The sequence below is a fragment of the Dermacentor variabilis genome, chromosome 3, assembly GCF_050947875.1.
Source record: "Dermacentor variabilis isolate Ectoservices chromosome 3, ASM5094787v1, whole genome shotgun sequence".
Taxonomy (NCBI): domain Eukaryota; kingdom Metazoa; phylum Arthropoda; class Arachnida; order Ixodida; family Ixodidae; genus Dermacentor; species Dermacentor variabilis.
In genome coordinates, this window is record NC_134570.1 from 16976113 (window position 1) to 16990151 (window position 14039).

General features: G+C 48.4%; 1 protein-coding gene across 4 annotated transcripts in view; it reads left to right on the forward strand.

The window, feature by feature from the left end:
• Window positions 1-14039, forward strand: part of LOC142575191 (cytospin-A-like) — a 148229-nt gene that overhangs the window by 89263 nt on the left and 44927 nt on the right. For all 4 annotated transcript variants that reach the window (XM_075684317.1, XM_075684316.1, XM_075684315.1 and 1 more), the window contains one exon: window positions 5740-5858. In XM_075684317.1, coding sequence (XP_075540432.1) covers window positions 5740-5858 — 119 coding nt within the window. The remainder of the gene's footprint in view (window positions 1-5739; window positions 5859-14039) is intronic.

A 14039-nucleotide genomic window follows, 5' to 3' on the forward strand; every position in this document is an offset into this window, starting at 1 on the left:
TTTCGAGCTTCACGACGAAAGGCGAATTCTGCTGCTTCATCACGGCAACACTGCGGGAGAAGTCCCACAAGGCGCAAACACGATAAACCAGAAAACCAGCCTGACAACTCGCACTTTCGCCATCTTGCACGAAGAGAGCACAAGAGCCTCTGATTGGCTGTCTGAGCAAGCGCTGTAGGCGGGCCAGGATCATTTTTTTGCTGGGGAGTGTCGATAGATAGTGATCTAAAGAAAGGAAGGACGCTTGATTCTACAACCCGTGAGGGAACACGGCGAAGCGTCGTCAGGGGAGAGAGAGTGGGAAGTGAAAGATGAGAGAGAGAAAGAGGGAGGATGTGGCCTAATAGACTCCACTATGCGCGACAGGGGGAGTGTCGACGGCTCGCCCGAACAGCCCGAGGCAGCGCGGTCACGGTAGGGAGAGCGGTTGGATGGAGCCGCACCGCCGGGTTTCCCCGCTACCGCGAGGGAAAGCTAACTTCTGGGGGCACTTTTCCGCCGTTTGACGGTTCGATATATCGGGAGTCACTGCAATATTTGTTCGATGTAAGCGTAATTTTTGCTATATATACTCATTGTAACTATACCGTGACCAGAAATTGTTCGATATACAGAATAATTCTATGTAAACGGGTTCGATATAGTCGGGTTCGACTGTACATGTGCATCGTCGGGCAGCCGGTGTTATTGCTGCAGTGGCTTGGAGAACTTGTTGATTGTTGTTTGGACGGCGTTCCGGTTGCATGCGATCATATTCGCCTCGATCTGAGCAAGGTTCATGTCAGCACTGTACACCGATGAAAGAGTCAACAGTGCTCACGTCAAGTCGGCGCTTGTAGGCGGCACAGGCATTAGCTCCTCATTTTCAACATCGGAGTCTTCTGAATCCCCCACAACCTGACAGGCTATTTCCTCGTCAGTCAGTTCTGCACAGAAGGCGAGCTCGTTGTCAGCGTCAAGAAACTATTCAAAAGTTATTTCCGTGGGTATGGAAACCCCAGCAGGGCGGAGGTCGTTGATCACGTCGTCCGACGGTACTGCTTTTCGCGCTTCGATGCCATCGGCGAGGATGACGAAGACAGAGTGGGGGCCATCGAAGGCAAGCGAAATCCTCAAGTTGCAAACAGTGGAGTTTGCTAAGCACCTAGGCCTAACGTCGCAGAGCACACTTGACACAACAGCACAACCACACACCGCGCTAGCCAAAACGTGGCCTGTGCAAACAAACCATGACGCTGCTCCGGAAACTCCGCTGGAGGTGGAAGTGCGGCGATGAACATAGCCAGCGTGGCCAGACCAAATCGGTGTGTGACAGCTGGATTCGGCTAGTTGTGGTTCAAAGCAGTGATATGCTTCGGCTGCAAGTCGATTTCCTTCGCAAGGGCGCTGCGCGAGGAGCCAAAGGACCTTCCGTCGCGTCAAAAAGTCAGGAAAATTGGACGGTGGGGGGTTCGAGCGTCCGAAACTTCAGATGTCCTTATACATTGATTCTATGGGGCTCGTGGCAGTGCCGCGAAGACGTCCAAAATATCAGGCATGTCTGAAAATTCAGACGTTGACTGTACGATTTTCTGGCACCAGTGTTCAGTACGTCACCAAACTGTGATCATATGATACGTTTTCTGGCCGCTAGATCGCATTTAAACATGAAAATGCATGAGGCGCGCGTGATCGAGCACGGTATATTGCACAGCACAGTATCACGTTCCGGTTCAGTAGCATCCGGTGTCGCCCTCTTAAAACACCACTCAATAAGAAAACAAAACGCACCTCAGGCAGCCGGAGTACCACCAGCTCGATGCACGTTGGCGTCTCGTCTCGTGCCGCAATGATCCGCATGACGCTTCGCATTACGTAGATGTCAACAATAGTTGAGTCTGTCATATTTTAAAGCGAAGCTTTCTTTGCCTCTTCTTTTGACTTTCCCGCTGCTGCTGCTGCTGTGGCTGCTGCGTTCTGCGGCACACCGCGTCGGGGGGGGGGGGGGGGGGGGGAGTTGTTCAGAGCATGTGTATACATGGCAGGAGCGAGTCAGAGAGGAAAGGTGACGCGAAACTCGTTTTCACCCCACCGCATCGAATGTGCATAGTGTTCTCTGAGGCTCCCTGGGCATCGCCACATTAGCGTCGTGACAGCTGTAATTATCCGTGAGGCCCCTCAGAAGCATTGCAGGACATGCAGCGCTTCCTTTTCTACTAACCTGCGAGTCCAGAGGGGACAGATAGAACTGTAGAGGGAGGAGAAGAGACAGTTCTCATACAAGGGAGGGGGTGGGGGAGGGTGGCGTGAGAAGGCAAGGAAGCTCACTACTATACGACAGAAGTTGTGGGGAAATTGGATAAGCTTAAGTTCAAGGTACGGTACGGTGTGTTGCTACTATTTCTGAAAAATAAACACCATGCAAATATGTCAAGTGGACAAACTACGCAGGGCGTGCAGAAGCAGAGTTGCACTAATTAAAACACACCGCAGGGTCCAGGTGACACTATGGAAGTGGTCGACCATCAAATCAACACTTTCGTGCCCGCCGTGGTAGCTGTGCGGCTATGGCATTGCTAGAGGTCGGTGATTGGATCCCAACCACGGCAGCCACATTTCGACGGGGGCGAAATAAAAAACGCACATGCAGTTAGATTTTGGGGCGCGTTAGAAACATCACAGCATCGAAATTCGGAGTTCACCACTACGGCTTGCCTCATAATCTGATTGCGGCTTTGGCACGTACAGCCCCATAATCCAGTTCAAGTTTAATACTTCTGCCATGATGCGATGTGCCATGCGAGGCAATGACAATGCTCAACCCTCTCAGAGGTTATGAAATATGGGGCACAACAACACCACAAGCAAACACCTCTCCCTGTGTGTTCTGTGTACTACGCAGACAAACAGCAGTGGTGCACGCAAGGTAATGTTTACATCAACATACCGCTCTAGTGTTAGACTAAACATTGAAGAAATTAAGCTTTAGCTGGTCAACGTCACCACTAATTATTGTCATTCAAAGCATACAGCATGGAAAGATTTGCTTAGATCAATTCCCACAGTGCGAGGGATCTGCATAATTTTTAATTTACTGCGGATTGTACGTTCCCGGTTAGTGCGTCTTTTCTCGTGGCTTTTCCCAAAATGTATGAAAGGGGTTCTACTGTATTTTCTTGGCACGAAACAAGCGTTGCGAGGTTTCTGGAATGTTATTTAGACAGTCCACATCGACTTAGTATTTGCCTGTAGTGTCCATTTAAATGTCCAAACTGTGGCAGCAAATGCATCGTTGCATGGCGGTCTAGCTTTTGGAGTCTTTTCATAGACATGGAGTCACCATGTCAAATTCCTGCAGTTTTTTATGCACAGTGCGATTCTTTTTTTATTACTTTATTGGTCTGATTCCTGGCTAGCAGCTCAATGCATTTAGGGTGGTGGACTGCGTGTGAATAAAGGTCAAGTTGAAAGCAGCGAAGATAAAACAAATAAAAAGTTACGAAGGAAGATTTGGCATACAAATAAGACAAGTCACACATGGCGTCAAAGAGCAAACGTATAGCACGTTCCACTGGCTTGAAAGAAATGTAGAAAGAAGCAGAATGATTTTTGTTGGTTAGACTATCAGGGTACATAAACAAATAGCTGTTTTTTTTGCAGCCAGTCAGCATGGGCAAGTCAATAACGTTATGAGGGGCATTCAATAGTGTGGGGATGCGTGACTCTCACGCCTCCCCTGAGATCTAGTTTTCCCGCATGGCTCGTCTCCTGCAGGGCGGCTTCGCCCGTCGCGTGGCCTGGCGCCCGCGGCGGTTGGAGTGGTTGAAGCGCAGTGCGAGAGATGCCGCTAGTGTTGCGCTGCGGCGGGGTTACTTAGGCGCGGGAAAGAAAGGCGCTGGGCTTTTCCCGGCGGGTCGGCTAACAGCGAGGACGTCCCGCGCGCCGACCTATGCTTCTGCGAGACCGCCTCGCGTGGCCGCCTTCGAACGCGCCACGATTCGCGTGACCATACACGCGAAGGACCAGGCGTTGGGATCCAGCATGGGGCGAACATATTCGCCCGCTTCCGGTCGCGGTGAGTCGGACTTCTAGATTTGTCGCGCGCCCATCGGCATGTTTTGCGGATAGCAACTCGGCTAGCAGGCATTGATTTATGAAAGGTGCAATAAATGCCCTTGTGATCGTTTGCACTACTGTACTGTCGTTCCTTTGTCCCAAGAGTACGGGAGGAGAGACCCCACAATAGATATTTCCCCTTATCACAATTCTTGCTGGCTGAGGGGCATGAAAGTTGGCAAATTTATTGCTCTTTCTTTTAAAGTTTGCGCTAAGAAATTCTGAAACTGAAATTTAATATTGTTTGTGTTCCAAATATTGAACTATATCAAGCTTATGAATAAAATGTAATTTGCTGCAATTGGATGTTTAAATCGTGCATACTGTTAACGTCCGATTTTTCGGACTCCCTAAAGACCGCGATCAAGTCAGAAAATTCAGGCAGTTTGGAAAAATGAATGCATTATTTTTACCGCTCCCAAGGCCTCAAATCGCCACAGGCACATCTGAAATAGTTGTAAAGGCCTGCCAGTACATTTATTAGGCGTGTTGGTTCTCGTAGTGTGGTAGGAGATGGCAGGTACACGCGTCTATAATTAGGGAATGCATACCGTGTCCCGTGACAATTGCCCTATCACACTCATAGTATGCTTCACCTTCTAACACTGTTGTATTGAGGCGAAGCTGACTTTCGGAAACTGGCATCATGCAGCGCGTCGTGCTTTCCGAGCTTCGGAGCCATTGGCGAGTACTACAAAGGCGAAGTCTGTGCCATTGCTAACAGCGGCGAATTGTTTCAACGAGAAAGACGGCACTGAACAGCAAGGAGCTTGATAGCGAGCGTCGAAGCAGCTAGGCCTAACATTGCCGCGGTGGTGGCTGTGGCTGCCAGCGGATCTGCGTGCGAGAGTGCCTGTTGGAAGTGGCGAGATAATCAAAATGGCGGTGGTGGTGGCTTCGGTTAATGCTGTTGCGCACCTGTGGTCATGGGGAAAGGTCTGTAAAATTGGACGGCGAAGTTTCTTTGTGTCCAAAATTTCAGACGTTCTTATACATTGACTTCGCAGCACTGCCACATTGAGTGGCAGTGCTGCGAAGGCGTCCGAGTTATTGGACATGTCCGAAAAATTGGGCGTCGGGAAAATCGGTCGTTGACTTAATTGGGTTCCTGAACGTCAAGTAAAATTTTTGGTTGGCGTGCAGTAATTTTGTAACATGCCTATACACTGTAAAAGTCTTGTGCTAGAGAAAACAGAAAGATAGTGGCCTTTGATGTTGCATGGTTTCTTGCTTGTTTTCATAGGTATTGAGCAATTTTTTGCTTTTCATATCTTATCTGATGCTTAAATTTTCTTGCAATTATTCAGCAAAGCTTGATTTTAGCCAGGCTGATGTTTTGCTGTTTTACCTGCATTAGTTAAAGCACTAAGAAAAATAAAGAAAGCACCATCTGCTATTTTAGCAATGGTAGCAAAGCAGCTGTTAGTATTACTTTTGCTTTCATATTTGAAATTTACTGGATCTTATTCACTGGAACCAAGTGGAATGATATGATGTTGTTGTGAGGCCTTTTTGAAGCTGTGTCTATCACTGGATGAGATATTGTGACATTCCCCTCACAACCTTACCTTTAGCTGATGTGCAAAGTAGTAGTTTGATCCCTAATGCCCTTCTGTTGTGGTCGTTTCCTCCGGCACATTGTAGGTCCAAGTAGCAGGAGTTCCTCCACCAGCAGTCTCAACAGTCTGGCCTCTGATTCGAGGTCAGCAGTTGCAGCAGCAAATGCACTGCTTCTGGGAAATGCTGGCGACATCTTGGCTAAGGTGAGGAATTGCTACGTTATGTGACCGAGTATGTTTTCTACAAATTCACTCGTTGCTTTAACCTTGAGAGTGCACAAAGCACTCACCGTACTACAATGTTTACCATGTTTGTGGCATGCTTTGTGGGTTATAATCACATTGGTACTTGCTGGCTGGATCCGCAGCAGTGGATCAGTGGCTATGGCGTTCAGCTGCTGAGCACGAAGCCATGGGTTCGATACCTGGCCATGGTGGCTAAATTTTAGTGGGGGTGAAATGCAAAATATTCGTGTACTTATATAGATTTAAGTGCACACTTAAAGCCTCCAAGTGCAGATTCAGGACATTAAACCTAATAATTTAGTTTGCTGGATGGGCCCAACACACTTATGTACATTGGCAAATTTGCTGCACATCATTTATTGCTGCCTGGAGAGGCAGTTCTGTGAAAGTTAGGTGCAAGCAATCTTACCTACCTGAAATAAAATTGTGTGGTGACTGTTCATACCAGAAATTAGCATAATATTAGCTGACCCAATTATTAGTACTCCAAGCAGTGCACTCTCGGGTATATCATGAAGCACTATCGAAGCTCCATGCGGGTGTGTGTGGACAGCATTTTATCATAGTCTGCATCAACTGCAGCAGTCATTATCCCGTTTCATCATAGCGTTTGAAGAGACTGGTTAGGTTGCAAGTTTACTTCAACAGCTAACAGGATAGTGTCAATTTTCGCAGCCTATCATGCCCATTTTTTTAAGTATCGCTAAGCCAGGGCTGTACTTTCTAACTCAGAACGCTGGTTCCAATGCAAATACTCAGTGTGTCATGTAAAAAAAAATTAAAAATCCATGCAACACCATGCTGCCTGAACTATAACATTCCCACATTTTTTAGCGGCGCTCCATCCTGCTATATTATAACAAGCCACTTAGTGGACATAGAATCCCATAAAAGAAGGAAGCCCTGAACGTGCAACATAAAACACCTCAGAGCTTAATTGTGCACATGCAGAACTCATCTCTTGATGCATTTTGATGTTGATACGATTAGCATTGAAGCAATGTAGAGATGCTGTATTGGCACCGCTACCTGTCATGTGAAACATGTACTGCTGCCAGGCACCTCTTGCGCACTTGCCTCTGCACATGCAGCACCATCTAGGGGTCACATTGTGAAGTTTGTGTGTGGCCTCCAAAATGTGTGGTACACCAGTTTGTGTGAACACAGAGTAACATGTTATGTATGAAGAGCTTACGGCAGCTAGTCTCCTCTCGCACCATCTAGTGGCATTGCTAAGAAGCCCGTGCGTGGCCTCCAAGATGTGTAGTGCACCGGTGTGTGTGAATGTTGAGAATTGTTCCCTTGCTGCCTGTGCACATTCGTAACGGATCGCAATATGTGTCGGGTTGCTGTGCTTGAGGAACCCATATGACATTGGATGTATAATTTTTAAAAATAATTTAGAAATGGCCAGGTCTTAAAAACGAAATTATAGAGTTTACTACTGTAACTCTGCAATAAAAAACCATATCAAAATTCTGTAAATGGCACCTAATTATGCATATAAAGTGGAGAAAAGATATGTATTGTGCACCGCTTTGAAATATACCACAAGTTTGTGAGAAGGAATTTTGCAACACCTTTGCAAACATTGTAACAAATTCATGTAAGCTGTAAATTCATATATCAAATTTCTCTAAATGCTATTAATGAATGCAACTTGCAGAACTCAACACAGCTCAGACCACGTTTAATGTAACTGCTTATATTGCAGGACCAGTTATAATTTGGCCTTTTCTGGCTCACTTTATCTTTCCATAGAACTCAATAGAGAGTTTTAGTGTGTCTGGTATTCAGGTAAATGACGACAATCATGTTTATTTTCGCTTCATTACGGTGTAATGATGTGAAGGGGCGTGTGGAAACAGCAGTCATTTTGACAGCTTGACAAGGCTGCAGGCCCCAGCATAGGCGATTACACCAATGGCAAACACAAGCAGACTGTGCATTTTGGTGAATGAGCAGAGGTGAAAATGGGAACAGCCATAGAGTTTCTAAATAAATACCCTAGAGAGAAATGTGGCGCTAGTGTCTATGGGGTTCTCATGAGCGTTGCCTCAACCTACATGGGAATGATGGGAAGTACAGGCTTCGGATTGACTTCGATCTTTAGACTAGTGGCGTTTGCTTGCAGCGCGGTAAACAAAGCTATACTCAAATATTATGACGTAAAATCTAATTTTATTTCTTTAGTATGTTATATAATGTACAACACACTACATAAACTTTGTTTGACTTTGAGATGGAAGCATGGTTTACTATGATTTGCTACTAGGACACACCAGGGTATGCATACTCGTGCGATTCTGTTCCCGATTTAATGCCAAAGAATAATTATTAATTTATTTTTGCAACAGCAATAACAACCGTGCATGTACTTATATAAGAATACTCATCAAGTATTTATGGAAATAAAAATGTTGTATTGTGAGAAAGTGTTGCGCCCTTAAGCAGAATGCTACAAGTGTCGTCTGCTACGACGCCTGCTCGCTGCAAACGCGAGACTTTTCTTGCAGACCACAGGCACTTGCGAACTCTCTCGCTCTTTCGAAAGGCTGCGTCGGCTGTCACAATTGCTGAACGTGTTCAAGTACTTTTAAACACATCTGCTGCAGTGCTAGCTAGGACGCTATTGGCCTCCTACGAGTATTTCGTCATCACATGTTATATTGACGTACCGCTTCCGAAGCGTTATGGCGTGGCTTTGCACTTACCCATTTTGCGACACTAGACTACAGCCAGGGAGCAGCAACCTTTCCTACCACAAGTAAGTTTGTGTTCTCAAAGTCCTAAAGCATTTCAATGAGCCCATTAACAAGCAATGCATAATGAAGCTCTCAATAAAATTTGATTGTCAAGCCACTAGAAGTACAACTGTCTTGTGTCAGTAGTGCCTTCTTTTTCCCATTCTGAAGTTTCATAAAGCACGTAACGCTACAGTGTTAACCTAACACACTTAACAAACCAAGGTCCAAACGATCAAAACATGTTCTTTCAACGTTTAAGATGCCGTCGCTTTCTCGTCAGGGCTTCGACGCCACACCGCAACACAAACATCGTCCCAGTCGCTGGCCCAACGCGCTATTGCCACTGCGAGCAACATAACAAAGGCAGAGAGCTTTGCGTTGCGCTGTCCCACTGCAGGTTATGGCGATTGCGCTTGGAGCGAAACCAGAACTGCCAAAAAATACTTGTAGACTAGTTTGCCAGTCAATAGAACGCCAATCCGAAGCCTGTACTTCCCATCATTCCCATGATGGTTGAACGATCGCAGCGCCAGATTTCCCTCTAGGTATACTAATATGAAACTCTATGGGAACAGCCTGCATGGTGCAGCCACCTGGTGGTGCAGAGCTCAACTAGACAAACACAGGTAATATTGCAGTAAGCAAGTGTATTTTGCTTTGCTTCTGGGGTAGATTTTTGGGCAGCGACACAATTATGCCACTGCCGAAAATTTACACCAGCAGCAAAGCAGATTACACTTCATTACTGCAATGTTAGCTCTGTGTTTTTCTGATTGAGCTCTGCACCACCAGGTGGCTGCAGCATTGTGCAGTCCATTCACATTTGCACCTTCTCTCATCCGGTAAAAAATCCAGTCTGCTTGCATTTACCTGAATACGGAACACGCTACAACTCTCCAATGTATAAACATACTACTTGTAGTGCACTCGCATGAGACGAAATACCGGTTATAATGCGTGCGGCTGGCAGAAAGTCACGCGGACAAGTGAGGCAGCAAGCACACTTTTTAACAAGGTGCGCCTGCCAAGTGGAGATGTACGAGGGCGACGTGAGTAGGAGGGGGAGATAGCAAGCGAGCGAGTGAACAAGAAACAGAGGAGGAGCACAGGGGTTGCCTAGGCGATAAAGCATGTTGCTCTGGCTGCGTCTCAACAGTGCAAAGGTCCACACCGAATGCATACACATGCATTGCACTTTGGCTCTTCAGTTTATGTGTGAAAACTAAATAAAGTTGCAGACTGATTTTTAGGTACATGGTCAAGGTCGGCCAAATGTCTGAACTATCGGGCAGACCGTGGTATTGAGCTGGAGTGGCAATATCAATTTGTTTTTTACACCTTTAATGCAGAAAAATCGGTCAGAACCGGGAGTGTGTTTCATATTCGCCTAACACGGTGCGCGTCGTCACGATGTGCATCATCGCCAAGTGCTGATACAGTAGACTTCCGTTAATTCGACCTTGACGAACCAATAAAATTGATCAAATTATCCCGCAGGTAGAATTAAACAACATCTAAGAAAAACACCACTATGTACCACTGATTCATCCAGTATTTGCTGATTCTAGCATGCCCCTGAATCAAATAAGTGCCCACTTTCTATGTATCTTAAGTAGATAACTAATGTAGAAATGACGTTAAAGCTCGTAAACAAAGTTGAAATTTAGCACTCACCCAATATCTTAACAAAAGAATCGGTTAAGGGTCTAATAGGTTTGCACAATGGCAGCTAGTTTCTAGAAGTCAGCTTAGCCACATGATTTTTAAAGTCAGCTTCGTCGCAATAAACCCGTGTTGTGCAGTAGGGCATGCAAACTAAGAATTGGAATCTTCAATAAAAACAACCGACCCTGGGCAGTCCCATATGGCGAAAATATAGACTCTGAAAGAGTTAAGTCCACATGAGGGTATATGTGATTTTTTCCTGACTCCGGGAATGGGTAGATTCACCACAGGTCTTGACGCTGCTTTTGCCATAGTAAAGACTGGGGGAAGGATGCTCTCATGACACGAAAGATTCCGAAAAAGTGCTGTAGAATGTGAATGGTCCATAGAGGGTGACGTTCATGGCGGGTCAATAGTTGCAGATATACCCTTAAAGGTTTGCAGGAGAGATGAGCGCCTATAGGAGGCACACATGCTTCCGCAGTCATGCCCTTTATCGAAGTGCAGCATGGCAGACAGACATGTTCTCAGTGCCTGAGCTTGTAAGCTCTGCAGTGTACGTAGGCAGGAGGGGCGAATGTTTGTAATAATCGGTAAACTTTATTGTAGGTAGCCTACTAAAAGCCATTCATATGGATGGAGCAATGATCTTTCTGACAGGCCCCACTTCATGCCTGCTATATATTTAAGCATGTGTATGAAGCTGCTTAATTTGGACTTGAGCATCAACACTTGCTTATATCAGGACAAGTTTCAGTCAATCATCACTCCTAGAAATCTGTGGTATGTCACGTACATTATGTCTGTGCCGTTAATCATAAATTGGTAGTGGTGCATTGCCTTGCGAGTAAATGCAAGGGCCACGCACTTCGCAGGTGCCAAATATAGACCTCGCTGTGGCGAATACATTGAGGTGACCGACACTGCACGTTGCAGTCTTGCACGAAGTTTGTGGGGTTCTCTCACCCGTGCTCTCGGTACTGTGGGGTCTCTCACACCGGTGCTCTTGGGACAAAGGAACGACAACACAGTAGTGCAATCACAAGGGCATTTATTGCACCTTTCATAGATCAATGCCTGCTAGCCGACTTGCTATCCACAACACATGCCGATGGGCGCGCGACAAATCTAGAAGTCCGACTCACTGCGACTGGAAAACGAGCGAATATGTTCGCCCCATGCTGGATCCCAACGCCTGGTTGTTCGCGTGTACGGTCACGCCAATGGTGGCACGTTCGAAGGCAGGCCACGCGAGGCGGTCTCGCAGAAGCATAGGTTGGCATGCGCGCGCGGGACGTCCTCGCTGTTAGCCAATCCGCCGGGAAAGAGGGAGCGCCTTGTCTCCTGGCGCCCAAGTAACCTCGCCTGTCGGCGGCGTTAGCAGCGCAACACTCGCGGCATCTCTCGCACTGCGCCCCAACCACATCGACCGCCGCAGGCATCACGCAGGCCACGCGGCGAAGCCGGAATACAGGAGACGCGCTATGCGGGAAAAACATCAGGGGAGGCGCGGGGGTCGCGCATCCCCACATCCCCCCAACCTTAAATCACTTCTTATTCCGGCGAAACATGTGACACGGTCTAACATTAACCTGTGCTTCGCGAACAAGATAGAACATGCAACAGAGGACGCGCCGAAGAAATGTCCACACGCTGTCCATAACATGCGAGCCGACATTGTCCTTGGCTGCACCGCTGGCGGCCGCAGGTCACGGCAGCAGCTTTGCAGGCTCGACGGCACAATGCCAGGCCAGGACTCCGGAAACGACGACGCAGTAGTCGGTACGAGCAAGTCAGCGCCCTGCTGGGAAGAGCCGCCGTAGCTGTTGGTGACCGCCGGCTCTTTTGTCCGCCGCCGAGGGTTCTGAGCTGGATGCAGGAGGTCGCCGAAGTCGCTGCGCCGAACTGGCCACAGCATCACCATCGCCCGGGGTGGCTCGATCGTAGTTTGGGGCAGCAGCGCAGACGATGTGCAGGTGACAGCAAGCCAGGGGTGACTCCAATCACGCTGCGTACATTCAACACACTCGGCAAACACTAAAGTAGTGCAAGGGAGAGGAATTATGCATGCGCATCGCCCACGTGGTACGATGTTCAACTCGGCTAGCAAAAGATCGGGCAGCTACTCGGATGCTAAGTTCATGTGAACGAAGCTCGCTTCCTTGAGTCGAACGAGTAATTTCAATTCGCGTGAGGCTAAACAAAATGAGGGAAGCAAATTGCAACACCTCAACGCCACGGTCCACCAGGTTGTGTCTCTCCACGTGCGACAGGCAGCTTCGTAAAGCCTTAGGCCTAAAGCGTCGCTACCCTGACAACAACCGGCATCCAAAAACAACACCCAAAATGAGCACAAAACAGGCAGCCGCGAGGAGACGTCAGCTCTGTGAGGTGGTCCTACTCCGCTCGGTGCACACAGCATCCGAGTTGACGGTGCCCACCGTCCTAGACGGTGTCGGAGCGCCCGGTGCCAGGCCGCAATACCAGTCAGCCCATAGTGGCACCCGTGGCCCGCGGCCACCCGGCTCCCAGAGCCGCGACTTCATCAGAGTCAAAGAGATAGGAGACGCTATTTACATGAGAAATTCAGACCACCCACGAGGCTTCCGTACTCACTCGCTTCAGGCTTGCCAATGCTCCGCGGGCGCTAAGCCTCGCTCTCCCTGGATGCAGACCACCTGGCTCTTGTACCAACGAATGTCATTAAAGAAAACACTTGCGAAAAGGCTTAGCATGTTGACAAGTTCAAACGCACTACAGCAACCGTCGCCTCTCTCAAGAAAGCACGCCGCCGACGCTAGCGATCAAAATTCACGCTAGGCCTAGGCTTCGGTTCAAACAAAGGTCTCGAACGAAGCAAAACTGTTAAAACTATCGTTCGATGCCCCAAGAGCCCCATGTTGGGCCGCCAGATGTGGGGTCTCTCACAACGGTGCTCTTGGGACAAAGGAACGACAACACAGTAGTGCAAACAATCACAAGGGCATTTATTGCACCTTTCATAGATCAATGCCTGCTAGCCGAGTTGCTATCCACAACACATGCCGATGGGCGCGCGACAAATCTAGAAGTCAGACTCGCTGCGACCGGAAAACGAGCGAATATGTTCGCCCCATGCTGGATCCCAACGCCTGGTCGTTCGCGTGTACGGTCACGCCAACGGTGGCGCGTTCGAAGGCAGGCCACGCGAGGCGGTCTCGCAGAAGCATAGGTTGGCGTGCGCGCGCGGGGCGTCCTCGCTGTTAGCCGATCCACCGGGAAAGAGGGAGCGCCTTGTCTCCCGGCGCCCAAGTAACCTCGCCTGTCGGCGGCGTTAGCAGCGCAACACTCGCGCCATCTCTCGCACTGCGCCCCAACCACATCGACCGCCGCGGGCATCACGCAGGCCACGCAGCGAAGCCGGAATACAGGAGACGCGCTATGCGAGAAAAACATCAGGGGAGGCGCGAGGGTCGCGCATCCCCACAGGACATAGGAACGACAACACAGTAGTGCAAACAATCACAAGGGCAGTTATTGCACCTTTCATGAATCAATGCCTGCTAGCCCAGTTGCTATCCACAAAACATGCCAATGGGCGCGCGACAAATCTAGAAGTCCAACTCACCGCGACCGGATAGCGAGCGAATATGTTCGCCCCATGCTTGATCCCAACGCCTGGTCGTTCGCGCGTACTACGGTCACGTGAACAGTGGCGCGTTCGAAGGCAGGTCACGTGAAGCGGTCT